We start from the raw sequence: 13431 nt of genomic DNA, 5'->3' as shown, positions 1-13431 counted from the left end.
AGCTCTGCATACTACAGACCTGCCATTAGCATTAAATCTTTGGATCATTGTTCCCTTATGTCCAGTTTAGGGATGTCCCGATCACATTTTTTTTGCATCCGATCCGATATGAGTCCTTTATTTTGAAACTGAGTCCGATACAGAGTCCGATCCGATATTTTGCAAAGCATTAAGAAAGAAAAAAAGAAGAATACATCCAAGCTGTCCCATAAGGTTTGTTTTTTAATATATATAAATATTTTTTCTTTTACTCAGTCAAACCCCACAAAGAAACCATAAAACCCATAAAACAGGTCCCTCAACACCAAACTTAAACTGTTTTTACCTGGTTTCTGTAGAACAAAAGAATTATACTCAATTTTCAAAAATACAAATACAACTGTAATCAGTTTCAAGAAAGTATATATTTTTTTCACCAAAGAAAAGAAATGTTCCGCTCCGTTAAGTCAGTTCAATCCAGTTCAAACAAAAAACTCCACTCCGGGACTTCCAAATAACATATCACAGTTCAGTTCAGTTCAGTCCAATCCACACAGTTCGCTAAACAAAAGAAAACTCCATCCCAGGTTTTCTCGTAAACAAGGAGGTAAAGAAAATCCACTGTTCGCTCTGACTCAGTTCAGTTTCAAAACAATAACTCAACCCGAAGGTTCCAAATAAGGAATAATGAAACGTAAAGTAACCCCCGGCTTTTGCCAACTCACGGCACCATGTGTGAATGCTGTAACGCTCCGGCATTGTTTTGGGCTCGGAGGCTCCGTAGGATCCCTTGATATCCGTGGCGGAATCTCTGAGTTGAGGCCGGTGGCCGGATGGATGATGTTCCACAGGGAAGCGGACCTATTTCGCAGACTTTGAGCGGTGTAAAATGCCGTGGTAGGCCGAATACGTAGAGGACTTCTGACTCATTTCTCACTCGCCGACGACTTTCGCCATGCTGCCAGGAGCGGCATAATGTAGGGGCCGGTCTACCTGCGCTCAGCTGATCGAGCTATCCCACTGGCCGATAGCACCAGTGGGTGTGTCTGGAGGTGAGCAAGCCATCAGCTGACTGTCAAATATAAAATATACAGGATCGCCACACTTCATACATTGGAAAGCGGAGGCAACAATGAACAACATAGATGAAAAACCTGGCCGTTGTTGTTTTGATTCCCCTTTTATTAACGATTTTGTAAAAATAATGTGATCGGCGCCTAGTCCAGTTTTTTTGAATGCCTTTATTGTAGGTGCAATTTTGGCGCCCCCCTATAGTTGGCCCTCGAGGCAGCCACCTATGATGCCTACAGGAATATCCGCCAGTTTCTCCTCTGGGAGCACGTGCAGATGACAAAGTCGGCCCGTAAGCTAATTCAGTATAGTATTTGTCATGACCTGGCTCTAAAGCCAGTCTGGAGGCAAAATCATTAATAATTTATTTACATAAAAATAATAATTTTAAACATAGGAAAAAACAAAATAAAGTAACAATGCAATGTGTTCATCAGTAGAATCAATGGTGAAAGCATGAGTCTGCGTGTAGTGTGGGGTGTTGGAAGTGTGAAAGTAACGAAGGAAGAGTGACAGGGTATTTATAGCCTGAGAGCACCGGGCCCAGGTGCTCCCGACAAGGACAATCCCTCCACCCACACCTGCTGCATTAAAGAAATAGAACAGGATAAATAACAGGTCGGGGAGCGTCACATAAGCACCTGAAAAACCAAGGCACTCCATCGCATTAATGCATAAATCCTTTAAATCGTATAATACAACTATCACGGAATTTTCCGATTTCAGAAATGCCCACAATGGTCTACTGAAACAAAATGGTAACAAAACTCTCTGACAGCTGACAAATGTGTGTAATGTCACAGTGGATGTCATTAAATGTGTCCACATTTAATAGCTATTTTGGGCAAACGGAAGGAAAAGCAGCTGAACTGCTCCATAGTTTTATGACGAGGCAGTCATCATGACAAATCTTAATTGAGACCGAACAGAAAGGTTCGCTTTAAAAGAGGAAATGTACTGAATGGCCGATCATCCCTGAGTCTGAGCTCGACTTTATGGTGCTTCATGGCACGTTAAACAGTTTGAGAATGAGAATGATATCATGCAAAGGGAGATAAAGTGTGCAGCAGAATTGAGTTCAAAGCCACAAGGAAATTAGAGTTGATAGAGGGGGATAATGTTAGAGTCTAATCTCTCATCCTGTCACTGGGTGGTTCTGCTCAACAGGCCCTGGAATGGACTCACGTTAGACCAAAATACAAATACTGAATTAACGTCCATGGCTCCCCTAACCTCCATCTAAGAGTATCGGTGTTAGCCTTAACTGGCTTTATCATCCCAACATTAGAGAGCGAGCCAGTGTAGTGAGCAGCTGCAGCTGTCGGATTGGTGGCTGTGAGCCGGTGAGCTGCTGGATGGCACAGCTCACAGCCAGACTGGAAAAACAAGGCAGCAGGAGGCCAAGAGTTAAGACGAGCTCAGTTTCCCCGTCGGCGTGGATTGCCAGGAAGGAGGCAGTTTTAGCTGGTCGGGAGGGAACGAGGAGAACACTGTTGCTTTTTGGGAGTCACGTTTCGCACCAGACTGCAAATTAAATACCCAAGGCTGCGACAAAATTCACAATAAACGTGATTTGTCGTAAAAACATTCCAGTTTCTTTCAGCATGAAATGGCCAATCAAACCTCAAATCTAATCCACAGCAGAGGGAGTTTTATTCAGTCTGCAGGTAGAGGAAGCCACTTGTTTTTCTCTTCTAGGACATTATTTAAAATATGCTGGAATTCCACTGCTGATACCAGTAATCTTTTAACATCGAGGAATTTACATGTTTTTTCTACTGAACAAAATAAACCCTAAACGTGTCAGTGTTGCCATAAACACAGTTGCCTCCCTTTAGTGGCTGAATGTGTGAGAAGATGAGGCAGAAATGACTCACATCCAACATTATCATTTACTTAAATTATCACTGTGGACGCAGCATAATAGGCTGCATGGGAGACATTTGCCAACTAGTTATTAGGAAAGCATCAGGAAGTCATTCACACAAGTCTGTGGCTTCTTCTTTTTAAAGCAAAACTGTGGAGTATAAAGATTTTCCTATAAAAACCTTCTTACTTTGTATAAAAAGGTTTCTCTTAGGGGTGCACCATGTTGGATTTTTTGCTGGTATCAGATATGTAACAACTCATTCGGCCGATAGCTGATACTAATATTGATATATCCATTTATTCCCTTCCTAATTTTTGTGGTCATCAAGTCTCTTCTGCAGCGGATTTAACATCATATAATACATGCATTCTCTTATGACAACGGCCCATTTGCAGATGGAGACATTAAATTCAATACTTGTCCATGTATGTAATATTTATTCATTGTGCAAAATAAGAAAAAGCATGTTAGTCGATTATGATAGTTCATTTTAAAGCTGATATTGGTCTATACTGATGATGTGCCGATATTCTCAGCATGTTGGCCGATTCCAATAATTCATTTTAAAGCTGATATCGGCCGTTACGATGACAAGCCAATATTATTGTGCATCCTTAGTTTCTCTTAGCAAACACTTTTTTAATTTCACAAAATTAACCAAACTTCCAAATGCAATGTTAAATTTAGTCTCAACACAGAGCAGCTGTGTACGAACTTTACTCAAATAGTCTAAAATGACCAAAATTATAGTTTACATGAGAAATTAGAGACTAAAGATTGGCTGGGTATCCAAAACGTTTAGAGCTTTGATACTAAGACTTTGCAAGCATAGCACAGAAAATAATACCGAACAAGCATTACACGGTTTTAAGCAATTTATGTGACAGGCCTCGAAACTAACTTTTTTCGTGGCTGGTGGACTATAAAATCAGTCAGCCACTCAATAGATTACTATTGCTTTTTCAGGCTGGTGAGTGAAGCAAATCTAGCAGCTACTTGCACATTTTACCAGCATTTGGCTCGTGGCTGGTGCCAGTCTCCAACCATGGATATGCAACAGGCCTATTTCACAAAATGGTGACCGTGACCGGGAGTAGGGAATCCCCACTTCTGGTCACCACTTTCGTATGATCTTTTGCTGTTTGAACTGCTACTATGGAGCCTGGACAGCGCATTTTCTCCCAGTCACTTATATCTTTGCCCAAATTTACAATTGCAGATGTTGTTCGTCTTGTTGAAAATTTTCAGAGAGACATGAAAAGATCAAAGTTGGACAAGGGATATAAGTTCAACTAACCTATATGTTCGTGTGTTTGTACATGTCTAGTCTCAAATATAATTGCAGGGAAAGTGAGGACGCACCGACTTAGAGGCCAAACATCTGTATCAGCTGATATCGACCTTGTTGACTGCTATCAGCATAAAATGAACCGACGGCAGTGACTGATGTATTCTTGTTGTGTCACATTAATTTCGCAGAGGCTAACAAGCACGGCTCCAGTATGACTGCGTTGCTAGGACAGTATAAAACCCTTTGGATGAACAGAGATTTTCACCTTCGGGGAAAAAAAAAGACGCAGTAAACTCACGATCCAAGCCTCAGGGAACGCACCCTATTGTTTCCCTGATAATGTTACATCGTGAACAGCGAATCTGTGTTGCAATCAGCGGGAGAGCTAGTTAATGTTAGCTGATAGCAGTCAGTGTGCAAAACTAACAGCTGACGGAGATTGCACTGAGTTACACTGTGATGCGTTCAAGCTCTATTCAGTAAAACCAAGTACTGGCCGTAATTACACTGTTAAAATGATGTGTTCAAACGTAATGTTAGTCTTGTAAAAAAGAATTTTTGGCAAGAAACTTGAACAGTTGTCTGAAGGAGAAATCTGTTGATGTTTTCACAGCTATATAAAACAGATAACAGAAGTGGGTTATGATTAATATAGTGAAAAAGAAAGTTGCTTCATAAATGTGTATGGTTTAATTTATGCCTGTTCATGCTGCATTGACCATAAAACAGTTCAGTTATTTTTAATAATAAAGATGTTTTTGTTTCCCTGGCACAATGAAATAAGCAACAGCAGCAACAAAGTTTTAATCATCTTCCAGAACTAAATCAGAATCTTTATATATGTGGTGACTGCCTGACTTTTCCTTGAGCATCAGCCTCAGCACAAGCTTTGCACACATGCTATCTCAATCAAAGTCTGTTCTGTTGCTGCTTTCAACTCTCTTTCATTTCTCGGCCATGACCCACAGCCAGCCGAGTGCCTCTCCATGATGAATGCTCCATATTAAAACAAGATAAATATCGTGCATATCCTAAAATACTTACAGTTTATTTTTCTTTAGTTTATTTTAACAACATGTGTCTCCAAATAGCCGATAGAAAGCGAGTATTTCTAGAAACCAAAACCGAGGGATATTTCAGAGGCATGTCTCAAACCGAGAGAGGTGGCAACCGCTGTCAGCCAGTCTAATGTGTAAATACTGACACAGACTTGCATCAGCAGAACACACACACACATACCCACAAACCCACAGCCTCGCTGGAGGGAAGCCAAATGCTGCTGAATGCGAGCATATCAAAAGGGGACACAATAACAAGAAAGTTAAAGGTTACATGTTGTCATATTCTATATTTTTCTTCTTGTCAGCAAATCCCACGAGCACAGCCGAACAAACAGCGAATGTTTCCACTAACAAGTACTGTGTGTGTATCAAGGCCTGATAGATCTTCCTCTGAGCCGTAGAGCTCCATTGTTGTCCAAGAACTATTAACAACACATGTGCCTTCATTACCACAAAAACACACACTGTAGTTTATTTTTGACTCCCACACACCGTCCTGCTGCCCCAAATCTTACAGCACCAAATGTGGATTAATCCACAGCTGAAAATAGTCCCCAACAAATGTACTATTTCCTCCTGTTCATTTGATAAAAACTAGAACGAGTTTTAGCAGATTTCTGAGCCTTTTTTTTAAACTGAAATATATATGTGTGACTTATTAATTTTTGCGACTAATAATTAATTGATTTTTCTTGTCTTGGCCTTTTGATCAAAACATATCAGTTTAGTTATATTCCAGTAAATTAAATTAAAACCCTTTTAGATTAAGTTTTGCATCGTGCTTTTTTAATCTTAACTTTTATCGCAGCTCACAGCATAACAGTCATTTGTGTGGCAATATTGTAACTTTTTTTCATTGTATAAATGATCAATATTACAAATACAAATTAAACTTTAGGTAGCCTACTAGAGTAATATCAGATATTGCTTTTTCAGTCCACTAGATACATTTAGCTGCTGCTGCTGCTGCTGCAAAAATGGCTTAAGAGAGATAAAGAGACTGAAAACTTTATCTTATTAGATAAAACAGATGTTGACAAAATTTCCAGTTGAATAAAGTTAATAAATCACAATATATTTTATAGTAATACTCAGTATATCACAGCATATTTAAAAACGCAATAATATTGTATCGAGGACCCTCCTATCAGCAACCTCCGGGGCTGAAACATACCAAGTAACAAAGTAACTGTGAAAGTGCCAAAAACTGCAATTCCTCTAATGGCCACTGGAGGCTGACTCTAAAAGTGAGTCAATCCACACAGACCTCCATGTTTAAATGCCCAACTGTACAGCACAAATATGTTTACAGTCTGGTACAAAAAAACAGTTATCTATCTCTATAGCTAATTTACCTGTTCATGATGACTGTACCAGTGGTGAATTTTTATATAACTCACCTGTTTAAATCTTATTAAAGTTATGCATAGCGAAGGACATGGCTGCTTGAAGTGACAGGTGGCTGTTGACAAGTTGCTGCCAAGGCAATAAGTTGGTTAAGTAACATAACCATGGCGTAAACCCAGGTTCAGGTATAGGCATAGCCGTAGCTGACTTTATTTCAGTGGTCCTTCATTTGGTTTGGTTCACTTTCACACCGCACTCTTTAAAGCGGACCAAACCGCCTGGAAAACATCACGCAGTTACAACAGCTGCTCGTTTGGGGGCGGTATTGCCTGAAATGACCACTGACCAGAAAGAAAAAAAGCATGAGGAAGAAGAAAACCCAGCTCATCAATTGGCCAGGACCGAAAATGGAAATCCATCCACCTTTCGCCAGCTTGGTCACCACGAAAACAATGGACCATATATCAATCAGCGCCTGCACCTCCTCACTACTCCACGTCTGCCCACGAGACATCTTCCAACCTTTTCTTTTCTTACCTCTGCTTCTCCTGGTTCGCGCTGTTGGCTTTGTTTTTTTTTTTCTAACCAAAATGCTCTGCTCTCTACGTCACTTCCTCTCTTTGGTTCGCTGGATAGTCCGTTTGCATTTCCCACTGTAAGCGAACCGCACCAGGGTTCACTTACAAGTGAACCAAGATCTCCAGTTTTTAAGCGTCCGAATGAGTTCGAATGAGCGTTCTCACCACTCCAAACGAACCGAACTATCCGTGGAAGCGGATTAGGGCTCGTTTAAAGCGGACCAAATAGCGCCAGTGTGAATGCGTCCTTAACTGTAACATTTCGGTTGTCTATAAAGGTCAAGTTCAGCGTTTCCTTGTATTGTAAAACCCTCAGTGTAGACAAACATGTAAACTCAGTGGTTTAATCCAGCTTCCAGCATCTCAGAAATATCTCGAGAATCAAATCATTCCTTTCCATCAAACATCTGGAAACTGTTGTTCATGCATTCATAACCAGCTGTTTAGATTACTGCAATTCCTTGTGCAAAGAGACCTTGATCCAAGTTATATAACAGATCTTTTATTGTCCTCAGCTCCTTCTCGCACCCTGAGATCAACAGATGTATTTTTTCTTGTTGTTTCAAGGTCTAGATTAATTCACAAAGGTGACAGAGCCTTTGCAGTCAGAGCTCCACGACTTTGGAGTGACCTGCCTGAGGAGATCTGGGGCCTCATTTATAAAGGAGTGGTTAGGATTCATACTAAAAGTTGACGTGCGCCCAAAAGCTGAAAATGGCGTGCGCCAAAAAATAATCTGAATCATAAAACCGTGTGCACGCACACTTGCACGCAATGTTCTCTTTATAAATCACAGACCTCCATGAGTTGTGCGCATCCAGATCCGCCTCATATTCCACCCTCTACACGCCCTAGTTCAACCATAAATGGTCATGCAAATCACCTCATGAATGCGATCTGCATATAAATAAGCCGGCCTGTGAGTGTTCTCTCGTTGTGAGTCACGGCGACGGGTGAGAAACGAACCAAAAAACGGAATTTCTCGGAGACTGAGCTCGAGACCCTTTAACGGGAGGTGGAGGACTGAAGAAAGGTTTTATTTGGTGGATCACTAATAAAGCAAAAAAAGTGGCAACACATCAACGCTGCTGATGCTGTCAGCTGTGTCTGTGGGACTGCACGGACAGTGACAGAGAAAAAAAAGGTGGTCCGATCTAAAGGTAGACCAAATATTTCTACTCCTTTACCAACATGTAGTTAATGTGTTGCTTTTAAATTTGAGGATGTTTGACATTGATGTGCGACATAAATCACATTTATTAAAGGTGGAGGCAAAAAGGAGTATGTGCCAGTGCCATCTTTCGCAATTACGCACGAGGGTCACCGCAGTATTTATATGTTTATGGCAATTAGTCTGATCAGACACCCGGCCTGAATTACAGCATGAACCAGTGGTATCCCTCTCCCAAAATACAACGTGTAATTTGAAATACAGTTCAAAGATGAAAGTGTAATAGGCGAACACGTTTCTTCATGCCGGTTTTGTCATGAACAGCACATGTCTAAGTAGGGCTGATGAAATGAGTGTAACACTTGTGCTTAATGGCTGTATTTCGAGACATGATAAATGCACTGGAAATATTTAGCTAAATAAATAAATATATTCCATGCAGTCGCGCCATCCTCTCCCCCTCCTGCGCTGACAGAGTGGACAATGAGACATTAGAGGCAGTGCGGATTAAATACGTATTTAGAAAGAATTTCAATTCAGGATTTGAGTTGGATTTTACAACATTTTTATAAAACAATTATCACTCACTCCAAGCGCAAAATAAGGCTGCTGGATTTCATTTCAATGATAACATGGATCTAAGGTGGATATAGCGTGACATTAAATTTGTGTGAGACATCAATAAAAATCTGACTTCACTTCTCCACCTCACCGTCTGCGTTGCCACTTCCCAGTGTCTCCAAAATGTGCACACGCATGACTAAGAGTTTGCTTACAGGTGTGCACATTCTCCTGCCAAGTTTATTTTTGTAAATCACAACCTTTGCTTGGGAAGTGGTGTACGCCACTTTCAAGCCCCGTTTTGTGCGTAAGCAAGCTTTATAAATGAGGCCCCTGGGCTGCATACTCTGTCTTATCTTTTAAATCGCTTCTGAAAACCTACTTGTTTAAAATTGCCTTTTGGTGAATTTAACTGCTTTATTATTGCATTTTTTGTGATATGTATTCTATTTTTATTGCTTTGTCTTTTATTCAGTTTTGAAAAGCCCTTTGTAACTGTGTTTTGAAAGGTGCTATATAAACAAAGCTTATTATTATGATAAGACCCTCAAAGGAGTTGGATGTTTAGTTTTTCCAGTAAGTATATTTTGTTTCAATGGTTTCAAGCTTGTGTTTCACCGGCAAAAATTAGCATTAGCATTATCACAGTTAATCATAGCTTTATATGCACCGTGCTGAACAAGTGAGCACCTAGCATTAGCACTAACCTTTGGTTACTTCTGGCGCCAAAAATCCAAGATGGCGTTGGTAAAAATGTCAAAGTCAAGGCTTCAAATGGAAGTCCACAAACCAATGAATGACATCAATGAATATTTTATACACTCTATGGTTTATTCCACTAGAATACAATACACTGATGCTAAAAATCTGAACATTGCCATTCTGAAACTGCGGCTTATACAATATTTTATGCTCACTTGACATTATTAAAATCTACCTGTGCTCTTGACTGCAGAAAAGTAGATCTTGTTATGGAAGAAAGGTCACCATAGTTTTGGTTTATGAAATGAACAGCTTTCGTAGGAATGTCTGTTGGAGTGTTTCAGACAAGGCTTGTTAAAAATAAGGAAAATATAGACCGACATCTGGCTGTTCCTTTAACATCATACTGCAGGAATATCCCAAAAAACAAAGTATAGATCCATCATTTGTCTTTGGACCAGCTTCAGTTCTCTGTGCTGCTGTCACCCGTTATTTTGTCAACGTGCAGTAGGTGAAAAAGCCTAAACAAGTCATTGTTGTTGGACAGCAGGGTTAAGCGCTGACAGCCTGCTGGGACAATAGTGACATTGTTCAAAAGCTCTGGGTGAAGGAGCGGGGGGCGGCGCTGCATAGCTGCAGGGCGCCACTCACCTTGGGTGGTTTGAAAGGGTAGTCTGGTGTGAAGGCGATGTCCAGGAAAAACACTCCACCCTCGTACACGGAGCCTGGAGGGCCCAGGATGGTCGACCTCCACTCATAGATGTTGTCTCCTTTGGGACCGGCACTACAATCACAAAAACAAAAAAGAGAAGGAAGAAAAGGGGAGAAATTTAATCTACCAGCAGGCGTTCAGAGAGGAAGAGACGCTCTAATCGTGTAACTCAATTTTCTCTGCAGCAGCGAGGGACTGAATAAATAGTGTGTGATTATCAGATGTTAAATCAGCCGCACACAGCTGCCGTTTAAAGTTCTTTAAGATTATGCAACAGTACTACTGTGTAAATAACAAAGGCTGCATTTGTAAGCTACGAGAAATGATGAGTATGATCAATGTCATGTGGATGACTGATCTGTCTGGGATATGCGGGCAAGCATGAAACACACACCAAACAACCCCCCCTACACAAACACACACACACACACACACACACACTAACAGGAAGGTGATGAGCAGCAGCAGCAGCGGCTCTGTTTCCTCACTGTTCATCAGCGATTCACCGTTGGGCAGCTGGCTGCTGCTGGGCTCCATTGTTGCCTTGATTCTCGCCACAAACACACACATGTACACACACACACACGCACACGCACACGCACAGCTGTGAGAAGAGAGGCACTAATCCAATTCCATTTTCTATTGGAATTAGGCCAGATGCCCCTGTCGGTTTCTTGTATTACTTTTACTTTCATCATTTACACAGAGAGAGAGAGAGAAAGCCAGCGAGGGAGAGGGAAGGAGGCCGAGTCAGTGAGAGCATGTGTGAGGTACATAAATGTAAGATGAGAGTGTGAGTGGAGTTGTTCATGTGAAACAGCAGCCTGTTGTAAAGCACCGGGCCACTGCAGACCTATTTCTTGTCGGCGTGTTTGGACACAGAGAGGAATTATGGGAGCGGGCCGGGGAAAGGATGCCGACATGTTCTCCTGGATGGATAAAAATAGTCCTAGAGAGCGATAGTGTGCCGGGGCCAACGGGGGACAAGAGGGCCGATAAATCGCTCTGCTCGGCACGAGGCTGCGGCCTGATTTGACACTGATGGAGAAATCTATGTTTATGTGTCAAGTAGATTTTTATATGCCGATGGCTGTAGAACAGCACTGCCAGACTTGGGTAGACGACAAAATATGGTGATTGATTTTATTAATTTTTTTTATTTCAGAATGAAAACACCAGCTCAGTCAAGAAAGAAAAAGTCAAGATCACAATAAAGCCCTAAGGCGTATTTCCATTGTGGTCCCTTTGTGCCTTTATTGATTTTCTTTGTATTAGATTTTATTATTGTAACAGCTCTCCTTATTCTGGCACTGAGCCTAAGTACTTAAAACAAGCACATGTTCATCCACTTTTCAAAAGCCAAACTTCCACCCACAGCTTCAAAGCATCTACCGACCCTTCTCTAAACTGCATTTCGTGCCCAAAATCTCGCCAAAAGTGGTTCCTAGGTGGCTCCATTAAGACTTACAATCAAACAATGCATTTTAAAATCTGGCTTCGACCAATTTTTGGCAGTGTAGCAATACATTGATCTGGATTGATTTATGGATTTAATGATCAATGATTCAATATCAGTTAGATGAGATGAGACTAGATTGGAAAGCCTATCTTCAAAAATATAGACACCTGGCCTTCAAAATACATGTTCTCTTGGCTACAGTGACCTCAAATGAGATTGGGTAAAGGACAATCACTGAGCCAGCCTTTGTAAAGTGAGAACATTAATACATATTGTCATTTTTAAGTTGTGCCTTTATTTTAAAATTCCCATGTCACGTCTGTATCTGTGTCATTGTTTCTGTCCGAGCACACCTCCTTCCTAAACACGCAATGCAATGGCAAGTAGCCAAGACAAAGAGAATGAGGATATTTACTGATATTGTCTCACACTGATCACAGACCTCCGAATTTAATTGTATCGAATTCAGACTTTGTTATATTAGGAAATATCGTATCGTGCTGAAAATTCTGATTTGCAGCCCTTCCAATTAACACACTACTGTGATTGGTGAGACAGACACTGTAGACCAGGGATGTCAAACTCATTTTAGTTCATGGGCCACATACAGTCTGATTTGACTGCAGTTGGGCTGGTCCAGTAAAACCACTGCATAATATCCTATAAATAACAAACACTTCAACATTGTCCCTCTTTCTGTTTAAAGAAGGACACTTTAAAAATGCTAATCCATGTACAAGACAGATGACAAACAGCCTGTGATGTCTCCAGATGAATAAGTGCAATTTCCTATACACTTCCACTGCTGTGTAATAATCCTGACAACACCACAGCAAAATTAAGTGAAAGAAAGGAACTGTAAAAAGCCTCTGAGGCAGTATGTTACATGAAAAAAGCTACTCACTGTTGCTCCTGAAACCTGGCACCTCTTAGCCTTCACAACTGCATCACTATTAGGCAGGGTCAGACAGTGGGCCGGACTGGACTCTTTGGTGGGCCGGTTCTGGCCTCCGGGCCAAATGTTTGACAACCCTGCTTTAGCTCATGAAAGCAGTGGGTCATGTCAGTGGTTCTGCGCTAATATTGTTTTTCTTGTACCACTTGGTTTTCGGTCACAACTGTGATCTATTTTCCTTCTGTTAACTCACAGTGTCTAGTGGTGTGCCTCAAGGCTCCATACTTGGTCCTACACTGTTTTTTTACTTTTAAGTTGCCCTGGAATAACATCATCAGCTGGTGCGACATTTTCTATCACTATGTGCAGATGATACCAGTTGTTGTTTTTTCAAGCCTAACAATTTGGATTTGAGACTGTGAGCTCTTCATAGCTGTCTCAGAGACACTGAATAAAATGGATGAACCAAAACCTCTTCCAGCTGAACGTCTACAAAACTGTGATGTTAATATTTGCAGCAACTCCTGTTGTTCAAAGAGTAACTTGGCTGTTCAAAAGCAGCATTTCACCAACCTGTCGAGTTTTACATCTGTTTAACCTCTGACCACACCCAACAGTGCTGATGCTGTGATGCATCTGAAACCACATCTAACAGTGATGTCACAGTGCACTTCGCTGCAACAATGTGAGAGGTTAAACCACCGGACATCAGCTAAAACAAGATTTTTCAAGGA

At 41.1% G+C, this 13431-nt stretch overlaps 1 protein-coding gene across 2 annotated transcripts in view; it reads right to left on the bottom strand.

Moving 5' to 3' along the window:
• The window catches only part of LOC125905419 (ubiquitin-conjugating enzyme E2 E2-like), a 100087-nt gene that overhangs the window by 14545 nt on the left and 72111 nt on the right, over positions 1-13431 (bottom strand). For both annotated transcript variants that reach the window (XM_049603370.1, XM_049603371.1), the window contains exon 4: positions 10283-10415. In XM_049603370.1, coding sequence (XP_049459327.1) covers positions 10283-10415 — 133 coding nt within the window. The remainder of the gene's footprint in view (positions 1-10282; positions 10416-13431) is intronic.

Source organism: Epinephelus fuscoguttatus, linkage group LG17 (assembly GCF_011397635.1).
Source record: "Epinephelus fuscoguttatus linkage group LG17, E.fuscoguttatus.final_Chr_v1".
Classification (NCBI taxonomy): Eukaryota; Metazoa; Chordata; class Actinopteri; order Perciformes; family Serranidae; genus Epinephelus; species Epinephelus fuscoguttatus.
This window is presented reverse-complemented; position numbering and strand designations above follow the sequence as displayed.